This window comes from Varroa jacobsoni, unplaced genomic scaffold (genome assembly GCF_002532875.2).
Source record: "Varroa jacobsoni isolate VJ856 unplaced genomic scaffold, vjacob_1.0 scaffold_867, whole genome shotgun sequence".
NCBI lineage: Eukaryota > Metazoa > Arthropoda > Arachnida > Mesostigmata > Varroidae > Varroa > Varroa jacobsoni.
The window spans coordinates 159,034-183,795 of record NW_019213769.1 but is presented as its reverse complement, the minus strand read 5'-3'; the positions used below and the strand labels follow the sequence as shown (position 1 = coordinate 183,795).

The 24,762-nt window shown below is 39.9% G+C and overlaps 1 protein-coding gene and 1 long non-coding RNA gene across 3 annotated transcripts; one reads left to right on the top strand and one right to left on the bottom strand.

Annotated features, from left to right (window-relative positions):
- Positions 1–8,195: 8,195 nt before the first annotated feature.
- Positions 8,196–10,393, top strand: LOC147752943 (uncharacterized). Its single transcript, XR_015312713.1, has 3 exons — positions 8,196–8,328; positions 9,173–9,214; positions 9,348–10,393. It is a non-coding gene; the product is annotated as an uncharacterized LOC147752943 (long non-coding RNA).
- A 9,667-nt stretch (positions 10,394–20,060) lies between these two features.
- On the bottom strand, positions 20,061–22,961 carry LOC111264496 (uncharacterized). 2 transcript variants are annotated; one of them, XM_022840472.2, is made up of 2 exons: positions 21,873–22,961; positions 21,682–21,750 (listed from the first exon to the last, which is right to left on the bottom strand). In XM_022840472.2, the coding sequence occupies exons 1-2, from the start codon at positions 22,357–22,359 to the stop codon at positions 21,737–21,739; spliced, it is 501 nt and encodes a 166-aa protein (XP_022696207.2). In that variant the 5' UTR covers positions 22,360–22,961; the 3' UTR covers positions 21,682–21,736. The 2 variants fall into 2 exon arrangements, with proteins under 2 accessions (XP_086826233.1, XP_022696207.2); XM_086970107.1 differs by having other exon boundaries at positions 20,061–22,961.
- Between the last annotated feature and the right edge of the window lie 1,801 nt (positions 22,962–24,762).

Below are 24,762 nucleotides of genomic sequence, written 5' to 3'. Positions count from 1 at the left end.
GTTGAAAACTTACGAATCAAGTTCAACGAACTTCATGTGTCCAAAAATCAAGTGCCCCTTGATAAAGTGGCACACGCATGTTTGCAGCAGATATAAACACCGCATAAGTTTTGCTCTGTGCTTCGAGATAGTGAAACAAGTGTTTGTATAGTTGACAAACACAATTTTAAGAACACGTGATTTTATTATAAATCGCCATGTCGGCTTGGGACCTTTGTCACTCGTAAACAGTGTTACCTTTTCGAATCATAGATGTTAATGTGTGTACATTGGAGCTCTGAGAACATGTATCGTGCACGCACATTATTACACCGACAACACCCGAAAGCAGATTTTAGCTATAGCGGACCGTAAGCCTGCGGACGATGTCGCAAAGTACGAGAAAACTGCTATTAGATCAGGACTCGAGATGAACTACTCTTATTCATTTTTAGTTCATCAATACGTTTATCGATATGATATGTAACGATATTGCAATGTTATCTATGGCTAACGGCTGTGTTTCGGCTTGTGACAGAAACAAAGCTAAAAGGGACTGCCCATATGTAGATCACGTGCTCCGAGCGTACGTAACTAGTAGCTGACCCCACTTCAACACATCACAGACTGTTGTTTTTATGCAGGAACAAAGAACTACTAGAGGCTACTGATACTGATCGGTGTGTAATTACGAAGCATACTTTATCTATATAGCCAATGTAGAAGAATTGAATTTTCTGAATTCAGATTCAGATCGTATTTGTCGATAACCGTGTGTCCGCCGTGAGAGTTTTCAATCTAACATGAATATACTGACGGGATATATCCATACGCTGATCTTAGCAAAGTGGCCGTATGCCGAACAGTCACATCGAAGCATACACAATTTGCCAATCAGTGAAAAGTCGACTTCACCATCGATTCTTCATTGCTACATTCGGTTTGTGTTGTTGTCCTTGTTGTTGTTACAGGCGAGTCTTGAGAGATGCAGTAAATCGAAAAAAGGACATATTGTGCCTTGTCGGTGTAGATTTAATACACAGATCAAATATGTTCGTTGTAAGGCAGGCTTACTCCCGAGACGGTCGAACAGAAACTGCTCAGTCTGTAGTTAGTTACGCTCCTCCGTTGGTAACTGTGTTGAGCCGAACGGGCGTAGCTTTCATTAAGTAGTAAACGGTAAATTCACTGTAGTAAACAGTAAATTCACTGTAGTAAACGATGGAGTGAACATCTATGGTAGTCATGGTAGGTATCATGGTAGTGAATTCTTGTTTGCTTTGCATAGAAACCTCTTGACCGAAACGGTAGGTAACGCCTCATCAAAACCTATTGAACCAATGTGTCTATATACACATATGGAGAAGGTATCGAGCGTCTGAAGGTGTAGTCATGCATTCGTGCAAGAATCGCGTGTCCCGCTGACCGATTGAAACTATATTAAGGTACGACACAGGACGGACCGCTGCCCTTCTTGCTCTTACGGTTTCTGCTGCTACGAACCTATGGTACATCTGCTTAGGCTTATTAGCGGTCGTGCGAAGGCACAACCGGTAAACGATGCAGCTACGCACGAAATCGTGGCTTACGAGTAGACGTTTAGACTTAAAATTTAAGCACTTGGGAATGAGCAAATGTTCGATTACATGGCCGAATCAGACACACGGATGATTGATTAGATGGATCGATCGTTATGAGATACTAAATCCCGTTATGTTTGTCTTTCGTCCATTTGTAATTCGAGTTGTTCTACAATTTCCGGTAGAACCGAAAGGACGTTTATAGAAAGGGTATTCTCGACTTTGGTTTACAAAACTATCGAAGGACATTTTTATTTCCTTTCCACGCAGTAAATACGCATCGATCTAAATTCCGCTTATTCATAAACATTGTAATGTTTTTTTTTTATACCGGAAATAATCGTCACCTTTGTGTGAGTGTTCATTGCAACGCAACGACTGGGGAAGCTGCCGCTAACTAAGGTCAGATGCACAAATATTTAAATCTATTTTAACCACCTTCATAGAAATGGAGTGTTTTAGTCTGTTACCTAAATTATGGTTTTCAGAATTCGTCACACTAAACAAAGCAACCCGATTGTTATCTGGTGATATTTCTCTTTTTTCCTGATGGCATATCCCCAGCAAAAGGTTCAGCGCAAAAAAACCTTTCATAAAATCTTTTATTCTTCTGCGCTGTTCTGGTCTGCTCTCGAAGCCAACGCAGTCTATCCATATATATATATAAGACTTGAAGCTAAGGTCAACAAAAACAACTGGACATCTTTAGAAAAGCCTTTCTTTATAGCAACATTTACACATTTAAGATTTTACTCAAACGCCACATCAATACGGTATTATTAGTAGCGATTAATTTTTCATCCAATTTTTGGCGATTTTTAAGCGTATCTCTTAAATGGCTGTACGGATATAATTCTAGCGTGTACCCACCCTCTGTGGATTGTCGTAGACTGAGAATCCCCGAGCTATTCACGGGAGTTTAAACTAAACTTGGTTCGCTAACAGGAGATAATTGAAGACTTTGTTGTGTTCCAGATTGTTGGAAAAGGTTTGCAGAACGTTTAGCCTATAGCCCCACGTGATTACTGACGTATTCGCCATATTAAAAGATCATTCCGATAGGCGGTTGACGTTCACTGGGATCATGTCGAACGACCCCACACGTCATGTGATATCGTTCCGCTCAATTTTCTCTATGGGGTATTTAAAAAGTGGGGCGTACTACTACGATCCACAAACTATGGACGAATTTAAGGCAATACCCGTGTAGCTATTTCAACGATAAGACCAAATGTATGCAAAAAAAGTTGGGGGAAATTGATAACTGTTATGAAGAACAACCTTAAAGGTATAAATTTGTGATAAACAATTTATGTAAATACATTTAGCTGATTCTAGTTGGTGTTATTTATAGATTGCTCCCTATCTGATGGCCGCCTGTACTAAGCCTCTGAGAATCTAATGAAACGTATCGACTAGCCGATGTAGTCCTTTATTTGGGTACGTGTTTTAGTCTATAATGGATCATATCGTTGCAAAAATACCGTAATCATCATAAATAACCGACAGTTATCGACATGTTAACGTTTCATTGGTTCTACGCAAAAGAACAACCGCTCGTCCGCAAGAAAAGATGACTTTTCTCAGGATTAAATTGGCCAATCTTTAGTGTTCTATAAAATATCTAAAGAGTTCATAGATCAACTTAAATAGTAAAACAACGGCACAGTTCCCTTACGAGGATAATTCATAAGGCACTATATAAATATCGAGTTTCTTAATAGTTCGAGTTCTTAATAAAAATGCCACTCTATATAAATGTTCCACACGTGAATTTTAGTAAGAAGGAACTATTACAAGGAGATGTTATACAATGTAACATTCACTATCTGCATCAGGTTCAGAGTAACCCTAGTATAAATTGTCTAGTTTCAGCAAAAAAGCTACTAAAATAACTACAGTTTCCTCGTAGTCGTGTTCGAGCATAAACATTAAGGAACATTTCGAATTGCCCCCTGTGATACTTCTGCGAAGACGTAAATATATTGCATTGTTTCAGAGGTGGGGTCACAATCATCCAGCGACATCGGTCGCCAGCAACAGTGAATCTTGTGTAAAATTTTACCACTGTAACACTTCGAAGTTCCAGTTACGTATCGAACAGTTCCTTGCAAAAGACGATTTCCGTATCTGAACCCAATCGAGCAAAGCCTTTCCTAAGGCTAAAAAAGCTGGAGTTTAAGTTTTGCCAACGATATATACTGCACGATGAAAGCGATTGAATTCACAAGCGAACAGTGGAAACAAAATTTCGATTAGGAATGCAAATATAAACAACTTTCTTCGTTTTTTTTGCATCTAAAAAATTTTTTTTATTCTGCCACAGATCGCTAACATGGTCTTCCTTTATTCTAGAGACACGTTGTCGCCATTCTGCCAAAATCAAATGTCTGAGAGAGCTTATTTTGAGCTCGGTCTTTTGAAATCGATGTACGCTTGCAATGAGCACAACAGATAAATTTAGGATACTGAAAATCTTTTTAAAAAAAAGATTATAAAACAAAGCATAGGTGAAAAAAATCAGGAAAAGCTAGTGAGAAACCTGATGATATGACTAAGGATAAGTGTTAAGTATTGACAGAAAACAACAGGCAACAGGTCCGATGATTTTTTGATCGTTTTATAATTATTAATACTGCCTAATAATGAAATTTATTTACGTTTGAACTTTTCAAACGGCTTAAACGTGTAGTCTTATATTGATACGATTTTTCCTATCCCATTGAATAATCGTCGATTGGCACCCCTCCGAGAAAATCATTGTTATTCAAGCCATACAAAGGCGTCATTACAGCCTGTTATCTTGAGTTCAAAGCTAGTAATGGTCGTAGCAAGTGTTACGTAAAATTGACTTGTAAATAACCATCATAATGATAACAAAGGCCATATCTGTGTATGGAGGGTGCGCTGCAGGTGACCTCATAAATGCGGCATACCCGCATCCTTTCTCAATGCTTTTTCAGGCGCCAAACACTTTATTCAATTTTATTTATTAAATACTATCAAAATTATTACATTAGGAAAGCGTATACGCACCTCAAAGCCAGAAGTCCAATTAAACGTCTTGAATTCAAAATCAATAAACAGGCTTTTATACAAAAGGAAAAAAGACTGATTATCAATATATAAAACATCGATAGGAAACAAAAAATTGGAAAAAGAAGCAATAAATATATATGGCTAGAACTCACGCATCTGGACACACAGAAAAGAAACAATATTTACTATTGTTGCAGCAAGAGCAGAAACCCTTTTGCCTGAAGAATAATTCGGCTAATATCTTTCTGGCCAAAATGAAATTTAGGACAACCATATTACCGATGGCCGTTAGCTGAAGATTTGAAACTTTCCACGATTTATATATGTAGGGAAAAAGGCATCTGCATGTAGACAAAGCATCGATTTTTTGAACGAATGATTTTATACAATTATTTCCCGTTCTGTGAATAGTCGGGGAACAATAAAGAATGTTTTTTTCTTTTGGTGTTTGCTGTAATGCAGTATTACAATTAAAGCGGACCTGTCAGGTATACAGGGTTTCTTTGAATGCCATTGGAACACCTGGCCAAGGTATGCTACGGAGCAAAGAAGTAATAGCCTAATCATCGATAGAAGCGGCAAAAGGAGCGTCGTAGAACAGAGGCGTACCGGCGTAACACAGGTAGCTGCTTCGAGGAGGTGCTTAGTCAAAGTTCGTCTTATGACAACCAGCCAGAGACCCCGATGTGTATCCTGTGTGGCTAACTGATCGGGATGAAGCTTTGGGCATCGAACCAAATCTTGCTATTGATGGGTCGATGTGATTATGGGAAATTCGACAATCCTCGAGGGGCTATCGAGCTTCGAAAGGCACCAGATGACTCTCCAATTCGTCTAAATATAGACGATAGGAAAAACAACGCGGAACGACATCGAGCATCGGCTGGTGGCAACAGTAGCGACTTCTGCTGCCGCTGCTATGGCAGCAGCAACGCTTACGCGAGGCAATGGCATCGAGGTATATTAAAACGAGGTGAGGGATGACACGCAGACACACCCCGGAGAAAATGACGAAGCCAAGAGCAAGCAGGCGCCAGGATAGGCACAGGAGGAAGAAGAAGAAGACGACGATGATCACGGTAGTGATGATGATGATGAACCAGAAGACATTGAGCCTTGGAGGGATGGACGCCCGCGATAACTGCTTCCTGATGGCTTCCAGTGCCACCACTGGCATCACGACCACGAACCGCCCAGTTCTCTTGACCGGGCGTCAATAAAAACAACGACATAACAAACGTACAAGTCGCTCAAACAGAGGGACCGCTAAACACGATTGCTCTGTTGTCGATGCTATAATTGGTAGCATTTCGTTTTTTTTTAAGAAAAGCAGAAACAGGGGGAGCGTCGAAGAAAAGATGGACAGAATCTATTTATAAATACGATTAGCAGAGACAAGGAGAACGGGCGAGTCGGCCGGCTGTCGAACTCGTCTCGTTCATCCTCGTGACATTTGCGTGTGAGAAGTATCAATTTGTTTCTAGACTCCGACCCCGTGCTTTTTAGACGAACAGATTGTTCTAGCATAATCTAAAGGGTACGTTTCGACAAATAGCCACCGAGCGCTAATCCCAACAGGAGGCTAGATAAGTTTGGTTATGTAAGTGTGGCATACTCTATATTCATCTGCGTTTTGAAGAAGCTAGTGGATAGCAATTGGTACGTTTCGTCTGCCTGTAGTCAGCGTCGAACGTGTGTTAAGAGCAGTCGTAAACCTATCCCTAAAACAACGAACTGCAATAACTGATAAGTGTCTATACATAAATACTAAATAACGAAGTCAGTATAAAACGAATACTCAACATTTAACTTTTACAATGCATTTACTTTCATCTTTCAGCGTTCTTCAACAAAAAAAAAAATGCTACGTCAATTGAAACACTGAGTGTTAAAAGGTGGTGTACGTAACGTCTCATGGCTTTAGGTGTATATAATTTGATGATTTTATTAGGATTCAATATGTAGTTAGTGATTCGTAGCCACTACAATTTATAGCAAGGTCGTAATTATACGAGAAAAAAATTGTCCAAGTATGGCTCAAGTCAAAAGGTGATGATTTAAGGCAGCACTAACCTAACGCGTCCTCGCCTTCGTGATTGATGTCATTGTTGAGCTAAGCTTTAGCAAGCTTCAACAGCATCTCTAATAACTGCGCCATAATTATAGGCAAGTGTTTACTGTTGCATCCGTTAGATACTGAGCGTCGGACGACATTAGCGTTCTGTAAATGGCATCGCTAAGTTTACGTCGTAACAACGCAGTTGGTCGACATTTAAAATTGACACCGTTGTAGGGCGAGGCCTTTACCGGGTCAACGGCTTCCGAAAAACTATAGCTTCAGTATATACACCACAGAGGCTGCTTACACAGCGTTAGTGGGTTCATTTCGGCTATACGCTAACGGGATTAGGAGAAGGAAATTAAGCTTATGTCGAATACTTGTTGTTTCAAAATAACTCATTTAGTAAATTGAGCTTTCTTTATTACTAAATGCTTCGGGCTATTCCACAATACAATTCCGTCCGTTTCGCCTAATCTATAAAACTAATAGAACTATTTACATTTTCGTCACAGAAGCCACAATTGATAAATTGGTTTGTTCGTACAAACTGTTTAGGCCATTACATGTGGGTTATTGTTTACAGTTACGCCTAGCCACATCTATTGTATACCAGTGCTAGCAATCTGCGGATCCAAGATCATAACGCGGATATGAGAAGGAGCTAATGTCTCAAGATAAAATTCAATCTGAGCCGGAAAAGAGAGATGTCCTTCGGCGTCTGGCGAGCGATGTCATGAGCAACCCATAGTTAAGTGAGCCGAGCTTTTCGTAAACGCATTATTTTAAGTTTGGCCTCTACGACAATCAGATGCCACATTACTAGTGCCGAACGGACGCCGTCAAGCATGTTCATAAGAGCTAGGTATTTGCCCGGTAAGACACCATAGTATACAACGAGCCACTAATCCCGTTAGATACGCCAGGCGCTGGCGATTCGGTAATAGAAAGCATTATTCGAACGTGAAGCAACGGACAATGGACGTTCTGTTTAATACGGTAAACACTAGAGTATACATAACGAGGATGTTTTTGAATAGCCGTCACATGACTTTGTCGCTTATTTAGAGATTTTGCGAAGCTTTTTGTCTCTTCTGTTCCGCCCGATCAGTTAAAATTATGTGGTTAAACTTTTTCAACAGCTTCGGAACACCGCATGAGCGGGACGTGGGACCGTGAACTTCCTCGAAGGCCTGTTAATCAGCCCAGATTTGGCCCGGAACGTTATCTCAGAAGATATTGCCAGGCTAATATTGTACATCCTTAGCATGGAGCGCGGAAAATAGACACATGAGAGCGTGTTTGACAACTACTGAGGAGGCTAGGCTGTGGATCTTCCTCTGTAAACTTCGGTAAACTTGCTGAATATTAGCTGCTCTTCGAACTCTGACTGATGATTGGGCAAGTGTTTCGATAATTTACGAGTTGACACCATTAGGTGCAAGACACTAAGACGGATGCACGGACGCTGTTTACTTATCTTACTTAGCTCGGTGCAGCCGTTTCGAGCGACGACGCGTCATCATTGTTTGTATAGATGATGATGATCATCTGTAGATCACGACGTCTCACATATTCGAAAGCAGTAGCTTAGCACAAACCGAGCAATTATTAGGCTTCACTACTTTAGCACTTCGGCAACGGATTCACCAGGAACGAACGCTTGCAAAGGTGATCTGATTATCTCCGTAACCGGAACCAACGATAATTCAAAGCGTATTTGCTTCAGATTTGCCGTTCAACATCGACATTGTCTTTCCTTACACCTATAATTGTTGCTATTAGCTTCAACTCCCTAGACACGATAACACTTACGACACATTTCAGACCGGAGCATCGCAGGAAAAACGCTACGAACTACTTAACAAAATGATCGCGTTAGGACTTCTGTCCGATCAGAGCGAAAATCGAAGGTAATGCAAAAGTCATAACATTGGCACGACCAGCTGAGGGCTGAGAGCTCATATGAAGGCCCTGGTGACTATCCGCTAGAGAAATGCCTTTCGTGATATACTCCGCTCGTCGTTTTGCGATGAACGTCACATCAGAGTTACCCTATCAGGATCTAGAATATGCGATTCTGTAAACGATTGGCTGCAATAGCCCCTCACGTCGTGCGTAAATGGCATTTATCATGTTCAGTTCCGCACTGCAATTATGCTCTTCATGCGATAATACCATATCGTTTCCTACGTGCCTTTTTTTACTTGCGGTATCTCTGAGTATCGTTCATTATGGTTTCAGTTCAATCAGGCGGTCTGATCGAGAAGTTAAGAATGGTCTGTGCCGTTACCATTATTATTCATGCTATACGCAAAAGTATCCACGAGCCGGCTGAACTTCTAGCCGTCATTCTAACCGTGTTTAACCAAGCGCCGACTGCTAAATTATCGTTCCGAATCAGCTTTATTTGGCCGACAAAGGCTTTTTGACTTAATTCAAGCGATAACACAGTTTTATTTCAGGAATAGTAGGCACAGACCTACAACTCTATCCTTTTTTATTTTGCCTACAGATGGCCTACAGACACCGACTGCAAGCCTCTGCACAGATCCAGGTAAACATATTTCTCAAGATCTCGCATATTACTTTTTCATTCAATTGACTTCGACAGTGATTGGATGTAGAAAGAGGCAGGTCGTGCTTAAAATATCGCACATGTACGCTGATCTATTTTTCATCTTTTGCAGGCTACGAAAATACTATCGGTCGAGCATTAATCGATCCAGATCTGCGAATGAGGGCCTCTGTCAATTGTCGGCATGTCGCGTTCGTTTGTAGATAACAATGTCGTTGATGTCTAAGACGAACAGGCAGAAGGAGGACTTGGGTGTTGACACATTCGGACTATAGGCAGAGATAGCTGCGAGGGGACACCTACCGATGGTTTGGGTTTGATATATATCGGAGCAGAAAATCGAAACCGAGAAGAGAGTAAAAAACAAACAGCAATCAGTAAAGATATAAAAAGCTACTCGAAAGAGTCACAATGTATTGCCCTTCTGTTTAAAATGAAGTGGATAACATCACTATGATATTGGTGAGACCTGATAGTCTAGGATGGGTACGAGGCTATTTTATGTACAAAAGGCTGATGAGATACATTGCGTGGTTGAAGTTTTATGGCAGCGCGACGAAAATAACATCAAGCGGTTGTTTCTCTTTGACCGATAGCCATATAAATGCAACATGTTACGACGATAGTGCGCGAACTTCCCAGACATATTAGGGAAAAGAAAGATAAGTCGTCAGAGAAGTAGGAGCTAATGACTGAATTTGCTTACTGAGCTCAACCTACACACTAAAACTTGTTTTTTTCTTTTGGGTGGTGCTTAATGGGTAAAAGAAATTGGGCGGAACGATTTTAAAAGTGAATAACTTTTTAACGCTAGTAGACGAAGTTTGGTTGCTAGATACTCCATTCCCCTAAAAACTCCTGGAAAAAAACCGGTTGAGTTTACTCCAGGAAAAATTAGATGAGAAGGGAAAACACTTTTTGGCCTGGAAACTCAATGCTCAGTCGCAAGTTGGTATTTTTCCAAAACCACAGTGTTGCAAATATCCATTGAAGCTTGATGAACACATAGGCCAAGGAAATCTTCAAGGGAAGCACGGCAAGTAAATGGTGAAACGTTGAAGACCAACGAGGAGGTTCCCAGATATCGGGATCTCAAGGGCACGAGTGTATTGCCGCAACCTACTCTGTTGGCCGAAACTGGCGTTTTACATGTAACATATTGAAAAATTAATAAAAAATTGATCCTCTTTGGTTGACTCTAAGCCAGTTGGAAATGCGTGTAGTGTACAATTGCCTAAACCTTAATTACTTCCATAGACGAGGCAAGCTTCAATTTCTACTGACACCCGAAAAAGACCAAACGGGAGAATGGCATAGCGCTGATGAGAGATCGAGTTCAGTGGCAGCGTCGAGTACCTTTTGGGGCGTCTGCTATAACGTTGGTGGCATCTGTTACTGCAATGTACTCACGAAACTAAAATAGTAAATGCAGCCCGCCATTTAAATTTCCCTAAGAGACTCATAAACCTACAGTGTACTTGATGAAAATGCTAGACCTCATTGCCGTGTCCTAATTATTGAGCAAAGGGTATATGTAACGTTGGCTTCAGTTCACTTATTTTCTATATTGAGGTCCGTGTGTATGTCATAAAAAAAAAAACAACCGGCAAGCAAGCATATCCCAATGTAGATTTACTTCAAAAAGCCCTAGATAGAAATATTACTTATGGAAATGCGATTCTTAAGTATATGGCTTCCCAGAAGCTGCTAGGGTGCTAAAAATAAACGAAAGTGTCTCTAACACTTCAATTAAAAATCATCGTTCCAAACAAACTAGCGCAAGAATGGCTCCGTTACAAAGTTTGTTGAATACACAATATGTTATAAGATTATAAATAATAAGCAGCTTTTAATTTAGGCGAGGTTACGGTATAGAGGCCATAGCCACTAACCAATATATTGTCAGTCTGTAACCAACTGCTCTGTTCGTTACAAGTTGGCGGCTGTGACAAAGCTCACCTTCGACCAAATTTGTGGAAGTGACCGAGCTACAAGACCTGAAAACTGGCCAGCTCTGCGAAGAAGAGCGCGGAAGCCACTGATCAAGAGATAAAAAAAAAACTCATGGCCAGGTCGCTGTGAGACGCAGGCCACCGTCGAGACAACCGTTAGCGGCGTCAGATTACCGTCCATAAGGTACCATGCTGAATGAAAGGGTGAAAGAGACAGCGGAAAGACTTTCCCGGAAAAAACTAGTGTCGACGAAAAAAGGCTTGGGCGACAAGAGAAACGTAGCCTACGAGGTCGCCACATTCGGAGTGTAAAGAGTTTAGGAAAAAAGAATGCCGAATTCACACTGCAACGATAGACGGAAGTCTGAGTGCGCCAGCATCGGAGGCGCGCGACGGTCGAGAATTCCTGTGCTCAGTTATGGCTTATGATGCAGAATAAGCTATCTAAAATACCTATGGACGGTGGGTGGCGGTAACTGAAGCAGTAAGACATACCTATAAGACTATAAAGGTTCAAAAAGGTGTTTGTTTCGTAGCGCAGACTTTACCCACTACAGCCTAATGAGTCCTGACTCGTCGACCGCGATTGAAGTGTGCTATGAGGAATTGGCGGAGACGATGAACAAACTCCAGAGATAGTAAACAGAGCTAATTAGTCTCTCCTTCTAAGTATATATCAAAGTACTGAAACTAATATATTCTTCTATAAGTAGAGGCATCACTGCCCTTCCTAAATGCACAGTAGCTTCTCACTCGTCTGTTACACTTCGATTTTTGTTCTACGTAAGGTCGCATCTGAAAGCAGTCACCATTCAAAAAAGGCTAGCGCCTCGAATGTTCCTGCGATCTTTACAGATGGGTGTATCTTATTTAATTTTAAGCGAACTGAGCTAGCAAAATGTGTTAAACGTTTGGTTCGGTTGGATATCAACGGCTGTTATCAAGCTGAATGTGGGCCTTCTGGTATTTTTTGGTCAAATATCATTCTCGATAATGTGTTGCATGGGTATCGACCGTGTCCAAGCGAATGTATTAGAGCCAATCTCTAATATAGCAATCGGACTCTAGATAATTCTAATTGTATGTAAAATATGATAAGCTATCCACTTGCGAAACGTCTCGAAAACTATGTGCAAAAATCAGTATCTTGTAACTTGCACATCGTTTCACTGTAACTAGTAATAACATCCACCGTAACTAGTGGTAAACATCGACTGAATTCGAAAAAATGCCCTTTCTATAAGTAAGTTCAAATTAGAATCAAGCTTTTCATTGAGGGAAACGCCTGGGGGGTAACCTGAAACAAAGCCAAACATTCTGTTCTGAAAAATAGTTGAAAACTTCTCTAGGAAGGTATATCATCCAATAATATTTCGACTATTGGAGAACAACTAGGTATTACCTATTATTCTAGAGAAGTTACAATATTTGTTCGGACTCAATTGATTTTCCTATGTGAGAGAAATAATTGCTCCGAATTAGCCTAATCTACCTCTACGTAGATAAAGTGAATAAGCTAGTCGTAGTCAGCAGCATGAGTAGAAGCAGCACAAAACAGTTGCCCCCTGATGGGCGACGTGTCTATGTGCTGCCTTGAACTTGAGAACATGTCGTGGTCCAGGTTAGCGTCGGGACCACTTCGTTCCCTATTGAGAACCAACTGTATCAAACAATGTGTAACGATTTTCGACATTTTTTAGATAGACGCAAAAAACGTTGCCACTTAGCCTAATTTTAGTTTCAAATTATTTGAAAATAATGTTGGTGTCTTTTTTTATTCTCAGATATTACGAGGAAGAAAAATGTTTTATTCAGGAGGCAATTTTAGAAAAATTCATTTTAGTTCAACAATACTCTTAAAATGGTGCATATATATATATATATTGTTCTAGTGGAAGAAAACTCATTATAGTTGTAAGCTCAAATGGGACGATTGCAGAGTTGTACGAACGAAATCATGTACGAATGAAGCTTTAGAGCCCTGATTTTTAAAGATGTCCCTACAGATTATCGATTTACACGTCCACCGTTAAATAACAGTTAAAAAAACAGTTGGTGGTAAAATTTATTCTACTGGATCTATAGAATTTTTGTAACTATAATATGGTATGAAGGAATACTTTATTTGGTTATTAAAATGTATTTAAGCACGTACACCAGCTGTATCCATCAACGAAAATTCTTTCACTGAGAACTGATTAACCCTAAGTAGGCTTGTAGCAAATTACTTCAAAAGTTTTCGGGAAAGCGGATTCTGCCATTCGTAGAAGCCCCCAGCTATGAGATCGTAATAAATAAGGCTGTTATAATAGCGCGAAGGCGCGTACAAGATGAAATTTATACGGAAGTATCCTATAAGCGGCAATGCCGCAAATGCGTACAGAACTTACATCTAAACTAAAAAAGCATCAAGCAGGGTGACAGCGAAAAAAATCGCAGACAGGGAATCATAACTCCGCCATTATCAGAAGCCTAACTCACTTCGTTAACTTTGGGCTTTGACATTAGAACAGCTTTCTGTCTCTAAGGGCAGACGGCCAAATTCGTCTAGTACTTTTAATTTATGCGACTTCGCTGGCAGTTGACTGTTAGCTGGGTGCCCAAAACAAACTACCTCTACGGAAGCTGCATAACGCAAAACAAAACAAATATATATATTCATACATATATATATATATATATCTATACAGAATGAGATTAATAGTCTCATTACTATTACGGAGACCTATATACAATATGAAGCGAATATGGCAAAGGACGAGCTATGCTAAAACGCTCCGTGTGTAATTTTTTACGTTAACCTGGTCGATTGTTGTGCTTTTCGGGTGGCAACATTCTATTATACTGAGTAGAAAATAAAATCAACCTGGTTGTAATACTAGAAGATAAGAATAATTAACTGGACAGGAATAGACTTAGAATAATGCCTTAAATTTGTTTTTCATTCCTGTGTTCTGAATTCGATTCGCTGCATAACTCTGTTACGGTCATCCCAGGGTACTACAGTTAAAGTTTCCTTGAGTGTTCGTGCAGATCCCCGCATTTTGTAGTCAAAATTGAGGAGGATCTATATGGCTGATTCTCGGGGGCATCAATTGCCTTTTCTACGGGGTGCTGCATCAATCTAAGGCACACTTCTGGGCTTCTGTTAAATGTCCTACAAAAAATCCTTACAAAAAGTTGTTGCTCATTTATTATAATGGTCTGTTAAACTATCGTAAGTCTATATACACTGGTATAGCCATTAAATGGGGTTTTTGAGAAATAGCTCTCCTTATTCTACTGTGGATAACCTTTCTTTTTCATTTTCTTTTGACCCACTCATCGTTTTCAAGATAATCAAGAACGATTAATAGGATGGCTCAACTTCACAGAATAATGTTTTTACTACTAGTCATTCGTAGCACTAACCTCATGATCTCGTAACGTAGTCAAGGCCATCTATCCACAAAGTAATCATCATCAGAATGTGTACCTTAAAAGGATTTCCTTGTTCTACGTGTTTTCGATTTCGGCAACGAAACATAGGACTTTATCAAATCCATCAAAAACAGCCAATCAGCTATTTTAGTGAAAAAACTATAGAAATTTAAAAAAAAAAAGTTCTGCTTTGAAAAAATTCGACCCGACCATCAGGTTCTTGTTGTCTCTTTTAACGCCTACCCTGGCTCACCCTCAACTAATGTAATGTTACATCGTATCTAGATCTGCAGTGGTAGCAAAAGGATCACTGATCTAACAAAACATTACGAATATCGTAAATAAATTCAGTAGTGTTTGCCAGTAAACAAATCGATTCTCTACGAACACGAAAACTTTATTTATGATAAATTGTAAAAAATTAAGCACTAAAATACGTGTGATACTTGAGCGTAACGTTAGTGGTATCGATGTCTTTACTATTATTCCATGGAAGTGGCCAATTAGATAAATCACGCGGCGTCTTTTTCAGTACACGACTGTGTTCCTGATGTTTCTTAACGTTTAAACTTTCCGTTAAACGTCCTTTAAAAATTTAATTTTAAAAAAAAGCTTAAAAAAATCTAATTCCAAGTAATGCAAAAAAATCTCACGCAACCAGCACAGCATCGGCGAGTAAATGGGTACGTCTACTAACTCTTAGTCTCATCATAAAACGCAAGCAGAAGGTGACAGTCGTTTACCCGTGATAATCTATCACATATAGACTCCGGATTAGGACAATGTGTGTTTTGCAGCACGCACTTCCTTAACAAGGTTCAGGCAAAGAATTACGCATCCAGTAGCAACACAAACGCAAATCTAGGCTAATGGATGATCTTGAATTGACAAAGATAGTACCAGCTCTGGAATAAATACGAGAGCATGGATTCGAAACAATCTGTTTCGTAGTACCGTATTGTAACATGCCGTAACATAACCACCTTTTCTATTGATAACACTCAGCAGAACTCTATCAATAACGCGCAAAAAGACTCCTTTATATGTATGTTAAGGTTATTTCGTTGGAAATTGAGCAGGGTGGCCGGTAAATAATATTGATGGTATACGAGTACTTATTTCACTTATATACCTGAAACCAATATGGGTGTTGGTTACAGCCATGGCTTTCTCTAACTGCATACTCTCTCTCGTTGGCTTTTTTTTCATCCTAAAGGAATTCAACTTGTACCACAGGTTATTTAGAACACATGCGAAACTACTTAAAATATATGCAGCGTTGTTTATCATTTCCAAGTTGAAGAACAAGTCTTATAGGTTTCATGACTTGATATCCAGAAATAGGGTAAAGAGCGCTATTATATAGGTTAGAGTTTGCGCTGAGATGGAGAAAAAGTTATGCTAGCAGATTCGTCAAAGGCTCTTCTCTTATGTGGCCCAAGTAAAATAGATTCACTAGAATCAATTCACCTCTAAAAAATATAGAACGCAGAGGGCAACTGCATTAATCCATATAGCCTTAAAATAGAGGTTATATGAATGAGAGGTGCCACCAATGATTTTCTGCAAGGAAGCGACTCATTCAGTGAACTTGAAATGAACATACATTTTCCATAGAAAAGTTTGTGATTATGGCTAGAAAAGAAGATGCTTTTCTTTCAGCTAGGTAAGTCGGGGATTATAATTTGTATGCCAGGATCTGCAGTGGACTTTGCTTCACTACTAGCGACCTGCTTTCGAATGTCTCATGTAGTGGTATATACAAACGTTAATGAGCAAATAGACACACTTACAATGTTCGCCAAAGCCACTTGACTGTAGAGAAGAGTCGTGGTCGTCTGGGATTCTGGTAGAAACTATTATCCATAGTGATTATCCCCGGTGTAGTACATCAAACGGCAGTATCCAAACGATGCATCATACCAACTATACAACTGCACACCACACGTTGTTCACAATGGCAACATATGGTTCGATAATAGCTTGACACATGCATAAATAGAGGCGCTCCTGCTAAGCCAATTTCTACTCTCGAGGCCATTTCAGCTTTTCTGTAAAATTCGGTAAAAAAACGATATTTTTTACTTTCGTACACGCACGAAACGCAGTGGCTTACATAGCTTCATTCGACCCTGCCTCCGAGTAATCATGTCATATAACTCAATGTAATGACTTTTTATGAAATCATCATGCAACAGCCTTTATAGGACACCTTCAGTTTGAGAATATAACTTTGGGATAAACGAAGCTGTAAAGGAAAAGTGAGCTAATTAAGAAACGCTCAGAATAGATGTTGCACAATAATAGAAGTTAGATTTGATGCATTTGAACTTAAGAACCTCGATTCGAATCATAGATGATAAAGATAAGCTGATGCATCTCATGGGTGAACTTCAGTTAAATAGCTCAACCAACAGTTATTGCTACTTTATTCCAATGTCCGGATGTTATTATTGGATCTTATGAAAATTCTAATAGAAATCTGCAACTATCGGCCTATATACACCTTGCCTTGTTACAGTCAATGAAGCTGAGAGCGAATTCCGCATACTTTACAATAGTCATACAACAGTCAACACGATCTTAACTATACTGCATATTAAGTTATAAGTTTATATGTTTATTGAAAACTTACACAGTAATTAGTTTTTTCAGATTAGACAGAGCACGTATATCCATTGATATTTACCTGTAACGCAATGTAAGCTGAAGATACTTAGAGAAGGAACGTATCCGGCGTGACAAAGAGCGTCTGTGGCCATTTCAATAGGTTGCTGGCGACGAAGAGCATTTTCGAGTCTTATTATAGAATGATTTGTTTTAGTTCACAGTTTAAAACGAGCTTTAAAAAATTAATCTGAATATTCCTTTATCATTTTGCTAAAATACTTTAGCTGAGAAACACACAAATAATATTAGTTTTCAAGCGAAGAATGCCCTAAAAAAAAGAAAGTTCAGCAGAAATAGGATATCTGTTCCACACTTACCCTACAACACTTTTCCCCATCGAACACAAAATATGGAAGGAGCAGAGCATCTAACAGACAAAACAATCAAGCTGTCGAAAAGCAATATTTCAAAAATAGCGTCATTGTAGCCATAACTGTAAAATCGTTTCTCATATTGCAGCTGCTTTATAGGCAATGAAGAAGGTCTCACGTCTGTCCTGCTGGCATACCCTTTTAGCCATATGCCTTTGCGTCTCCCTTCTTTTTCGCTCGGAACGGACCATACGGAAGTATTGTATTAGTAGCTCTGAAAAATGGATCATAATCATGCCGTAACGCAATATAATCGTTTATACGAAGAGCAGGAATATCGCTGACAACTTAAAATCGACTAAATGTACCTACTTAATTGATATAATTAACAAGGATTGTTGACGCTACGAGTTGCAACTTGACAGGAGAGTTTAGTACGAACATCTATCTTGAATCATTCCGCGTAAGAAATCAGTCATTGACCACCGATGCGATGAGGAACTTCTGGGACAGTAAGAGTTTACCTCCAGAAGGTTGTTTTTTGGCCGCGCCAAAATATTTTCCCTTGTTACCACCGTCTTGCGTTGGGATATCGTTCCATTAGTTAGTTGACACCGCCAAGCTGCTGCCAATTGTTTTCCTAATAGCCGATATAGCATTTAATACACTGTTAAAAGAGGTTTGTATTCGCCAGTTATATAGTCTTAGGTTAATTCGCATTGTGTCCGACTGTGCAAAAGTGTACGGGAGCTTTGCGATAACGTAGCTTAGCTTTGCTTTGTGGTATTCTTGTCGAGCGTATCGACCCAGAACTGGGACTGGCACACGAATAAGCTAAACCCATACGCTGCTACGTACATACCGGACGATTTTCGCATGCAGATTAGGTCTATAGCATTTGCATTGGATCAGACAGATTCGAACCCTCAGACTTGCGAAATGGAAGCACGCTATGTGAAGGTTTTTCTGTATCGTTTTTGTCTGATTTATAGTCCTGCCATTTATCAATCACTCTTCAGAATCGAATGTCGACAATTTATTAGGCTAACTTCGAATCAATATGTCGTAAACCAATAAGAAAACTGACTACAATCTAAAATTAATCAAAAAAAAAAAAACTGTCGCCAGTAACGGTGAGCAACGATTAAAATCATCTGGACAAAATGTCCTTTGGTTGTGTATTCAACTATGAGATCGATATCATTTCGCTATAAAACTATACTTTGGCAAACGAACGCCTTGGGCGTTAGTAATAACAATCAGTGTTACTGGAAACGCTATTTCCTAAACGAACATTTTTTTCAAAAAATATTTTCCATCCAATAGTAAGCGTCCGACGCGTATCAGTGTCACCACCAGATTCAATCGAACACTACTTTCTTATGAATTTGCTCAAAGGCTTTCTTCGTAGATTACTCCAGATTTGTATAACATAATCTAACAAGTCATAACAAAACCAAAAACATTAGGGATCGTAGTATTTCGACGCATGCTAAGGGAAAGCTGTTCTGTGCCGTGAAATGCTCTATATTATCGAATACAAAATATATGTGAACTTATATGAATGACTATGGTGCATATAGATGTTTAGGATCCAACGAGCATCAGTCACCATATTAGTCATTCGGTGTTCCGCCTTTACCGACGCAGTTGTAATATAAAGACATGCTTTTATGGGATGCGTTACTGACCACTCTGACAACCTTAAGTTCACTCTTCGAGACGGGATCTGGTCGTGACCGATAGGTTACGGAGTATATCGCTAACACACTAATAGATAAATAACAGCATTCTTTTACTGACAGATATCCTGCTTGTACAAACAGCCTATTATCTTGTCGACAGAGCCTCAAGCCGTCAGCGAGCCCGGCATCATTTCGTCAATATAAGAGAAATTTTAGTTTTAAAGGTTTGTTCGCCGACATAAGTTCACAAGCATCTGTTCGTAACAATCATTGCGGGACCGTTGAAATGAAGCTAGCCATTGTCTGTGCCATGCTAAGACTGTTACTAGCAGCAGCAACATTATTGTTTGGTATGATTATAACGTTTTTTTGTATTAGTTTATCGTATGTAGACGACTGTTGATTCTATATGAAAATTATTTTCAGGCTTGTTTCGCTACCTTTTTCTATATAGCCGTTAATCGATGCAGAGATACGCGGACACACAAGTGAACGTGCGTGTTTGTGTATCTCTGTCCGACATACTGTATGTATTGTAATTAAACAGTAGCTAATATAGCCAATTTACATCTAAGCAATATGAAATCGTTACGTTATATGAGGATGGATGATCGTACGTAGACCCAATGGCTTCTAGCATAGAATTGAACAGACTTTGGCAGTTCCCTCGAAATAGAGCGCTTTTTACTGATGTACAATAACGAGTCAACACTCGAGTCACAATAACTACATTGGTACGTAGAGGTTATTCATTAAGTTACGGCATTTTGTTGATGGTCAACTTTCAGCTTCAGTCTACGCGACTGGTTCGCTTCAGCATCGAAAATTCCGCTTTAGGCAGCGCGATAGAAAACAGTAGCGTTTCTGCGCCTGGGCTTCATTCAAGATGTAATGACGATGGTGACACGTAAATCTTAGGTAGTAAACCATGAATGAGAACAATGGCGGAATCTACGTAGGACTGGAATAAAAACGAAAAACCTATTTGACCCTTTATATCATTCAAATAGTTTTTTTTTTTTTCTTTTTTTAGGTTTGTTATTTTAGGTTTTACCTATAGTCATGAATAGCTATTTTCAAACTACACAAAATCTATTATTAGCGAAGTAGTTATAAGCACATCAACGCATCACGGTCAATTTAAAGCTAATCATATACTGGATGAACAGAAACAATAATACAGCAGTTATGCTTCTATTTCTCATTTTCGTTAAAATATAAGATTACGACAATATGTCCTTTTTAGTCCTCCTTTAAAAACTATCATTTTTGCATAGGTAATAACATTATTAGAAACTAACATCTACCTACCTTCTAGTTATTATTAATTGGCTTGGTAATGGTAGGTTTTTATCGTACGTTGCTCTCTTCCGCATTGCGGAAACGGTCATTTATTACGTATCAAGAAAATCTTTTTTCCTATCCCTTGTACAATTTGCACCTATGCACCTTTTCCGCTTTAGTTATTATTGTTCCGAAACATTTGAAAAGCGCGCTTCTCTCATTATCAGCATGATTGAACTACACCAAAAATTTCGAAATTAACAACGCTTAGCCATTATTTAAAACGATCTCTATGATCCAGTTAGGCAGGTACAAAGGCTAGATTAATTGTAGCAGACTGTCTGCTCCATAATGTGTTGTCATACCAGAATCTATTCACGACAGATCTGCATGACACACATCTTTGGCCAACCACTCCGTCGTTACGAAAACAGTATCATTTTCGACATGCGGATTAATTGCCTACTGATTCCTAGTACTAGTAGCATTAGCTAGCTTGTAGTCACGCGACGCAAATCTGCAAGTGTAAAAATGTTCTAAAGAAACAGCGTGTTTCGTTACGGAATTGTATTTATCACGTTTTAATAATGGTATAATGTGTGCATTAGCATCAATGACGTTAGGAGATAAATCCTTGTTTACCTTTAGAATGCAAAAAAATTTCAAGCGATTGTCGATCTCCTCTCTAACGTACGGTACAAGTACTTTACAAGTACGTCCACAATCGTTTAATCTACCTAGAAAGAAGACATCAGTAAATCGAACGCGTAGTACTCTGTATCTTCCCTGATATATTATTATTTTCCTAAAATCACCTTAAACAATATATGTATATGTACAGGCTATTAATGGTGAAAAATCAGCTGTGTTTGACTGACGTCGCGGAGATTGATTGATCGAGTGCCCGCTCTGCTTGTCGTTCTTTGTACATAGAGTTTGCTTCGAGACAGGAATAGGGTCACAATAAGCCAGCACAAGGTCACTCGAGTGTTCGGCATCGTGGACTTCCGTACGTAATTCTCACGTCTATGCTATTCCTGAGATGAACTGCACACGCCGCTTCCGGCACCGTCCTCCTTCACTTTACTGCTATTACTACTGCTATTGCGATTCGACGAACTGTTGCAGCATCCGCAGTGGTTTTTGGTGCAGACTACCTCTTTTCCAGACTTCTTTTGCTTAACACGACGGTTCTGAAACCAGATTTTTACCTGTTTTTCACTGAGGCCTAGACGAGAGGCAATTTCGATACGTCTCAATCGAGACAGGTACATATTTGAAGAGAATTCCCTCTCAAGTTCAAGAAGCTGATTACCAGTGAAAGCAGTACGAATTCGCTTAATGTCGTCGGCATGCTGGCGATCCGGAGAGCTGCGACCGACGGGTGGCACCCAGGTCCGTGGTTCGGCGACCTGTTGTTCCGACCTAGGTTCCGCGACGGACGCCGTTACAACAGATCCAAGATCTGTGAAGGACCGAGGAAGTAGCCCAATCGGCATCGCTTCTTCTCTCTTGATTTCATGTAATGCTGCGATACCTTGAGGCGGCAATGGTATATTCGGAGGTGGCGCTACGCCAAGACGAAAGGCCAGTGCTGCACGAGCTGCTGCCTGAAACGCCAGCTGCTGCTCAGGGGAGATTCCGAGTTCCTGCGGGAACGGCCACGGCAGAAAGCCCTGTAGCGGTCCCATTTCCTCCCTTGAAACATATCCCTGATGAGGTGAACTGAGTAAGGACTCCATAAAGAAAGACGAGGCTGATGTTTTCGAGCCTCGTATTTCGGTAGTTTCAGGAGAAGACATAACGAAAAGGCAACGTTAATGAAAACTCCCTTATTTACTAGAAAACCCTTTGGGTACTTCAGATCCGCTTTCAATAGCCACGCTTTCACTTCAATGTACTCCTTGAACAGTTAGCACAGGTAAATTTGCACTTTGTAGATGTGATTTCCGTCTGTGCAAGCTGCAAGCTTTCCAAATAGCTTGCGTTTGACTGCGAGGACAACATCGTGCTGCACTTAAAGTATCCCCGAACCCGTCCACCAGCCGGCCAGCCAAGCTTATGGTGGGAGAGGGCCGCATGCAACAAAAAACCCACCCATGCTTCATCCTCCATCGAGTTCCTAACTCGTACCTGACCGCCGTTGAGGCGCCGCCCCCTTTCGGCGACCTCAACGGCGGCCTCTGTGATCACCCCGCATCCCCTGCCCCTCGAGCCTATCTCGATTACTCGAGCACTTAGACTTCCGAAATCTCCTTTCTCAAAGAAAAGTAGAGCTGGTCGCCAATCTCTCGATGGGTTGCATTTTCGCTTAACAGGATTTTTTTTATGCAAGCGAAACCTAGCTCAAGCAATTTGACTCCATGAATACATGTAGTATCTAGAGTAACCGCCTGAGTTTAAATGACAAATTATTATTAGTACTATTATTATTACACACGATTTGTCTCTCTTGCCTCTTTATCAAGGCGCTTAATGCGCTGTCCGACACTCACTTTCATCATTGATGCAACTTCTCAGCGCCAAATAGTGGTAACGACAATGAGAGAGTAAAAGCTTTACTGAAAGGTCTGATTCAAAAACAGTCCTCAGGTTCATTGTCTAGCCTAGGCAGTACATAAAGTTTCAAGTTTGTTTCTAGTTCTAGCGATATAAAACTGCTGCCCCAACCACTCCATGGTAGGCGGCCGTACCCTTGTGACTGTATACATATGGCTATACAAGGCCTGATGATAAATTTTAAAATCCGCACGCCATGGAACTGTTTAATCTACGGAATTATGAAGAAATATTAATTTAAATCCTCGAATAGTTGCTAATAATAGACTAAAATTATCGCTCTTAAACCATAAAGGTACTAAAGTAATAGGTGCATATAAATGGGGTACGTGATGATGACTTTCTTCATTCATACGAGTTGTGTAGTAAGGCATCGTTGATCAATCTTATAGTAGCGGCCATTCCCAATATGGACCATATAATGAGGTGTTTGTCATGAAGGATGATCTGAAAGAGGGTCTCAAAAAAGGGCTCAATTGTGAGAGATAGTCTTCGGCGGATTCGACAGTGGTAATCACCGCCATGAAATGAAGTGTCTCTTCTTGCATAGGACATAGCGCAGACTATCATTGTGCTCTATTATTTGTTTGCTTTTTATGTATATGCAGGATCCAAAATAAAATGAAGAAGGACCTATAAAGTATTACATGTGAATATATTGCCCATAGATAAATAGTTATTACCTGAAGCGAAATTCAATTTGAGCTTTTTCTATTGGCGACGTTGTTGTCGCTTTAAATAACTAACCGCTATACCAGGACGACATCCATCGCATCAAGGAGCATATAGTTACCGGCTGAGCCGTGTATACGGACGATGAGGTGAAAGTCAAATGCATTCAATCCTCCTTTAATTAGAAGGAAAATTCCGTTTAGCGCTAGTACTATTCCGGGCTGAAGGTATACCCAAACCTAAACAACGACGCTATGAAACTTCCACGAATCGCTCGTGACAACCTATCTGTGTACGACGATATTTGCCAGGTGACATCGTGGATATCATTACTCCGTAGTGCGATATAGGCGCTGGCTTGAATACTGCTTACGCTTTTGCTTTAGCTCAGCGCACAATATTTTTAAATACTAAGTAATAATAACAACTACATATTACGTCTGTAACAGGATATTATAACGAAAATACAAGATACTGTGTCCTGCATCCGGAACAAAGTGTAATTAAAATATATCTATCTAACTGTTTCGGTCCACGATGAAGCTCGTATCGATACTACTCTGATGGTATCCTTACACTAAAAACATTTCGGTACCTCACCGAAGAAGCAATGGCATGAGGTCTCGTTTTTTTTTTCTAATCTCATATTCGAAAGTCGAGGGAGCTTCTAGGTAAGGTTTATCCACCTGAAATGCTCACATCGGCCAAACCGTGAACTAACCGCTGTCCTGTTGCAGATGGTAAATTCGAATAACAAACAAATACGGTATTATACCCTTGTACGTGGTAAATCTATAAGACTGACGTCTCACTAGTGTACGTTGCATTATTTTCAATACAGTAGATTCTTTGAACAAATGTTTCCTTTTGCGGGAAAAATAAGCAATAGGACCACTAGGACAAAGTCCTTCCATGTGGCTAATGGCGTTCGATGTAACGATCCGGTGTCCCGTTTCAACAAAGCTTCAAAAAGA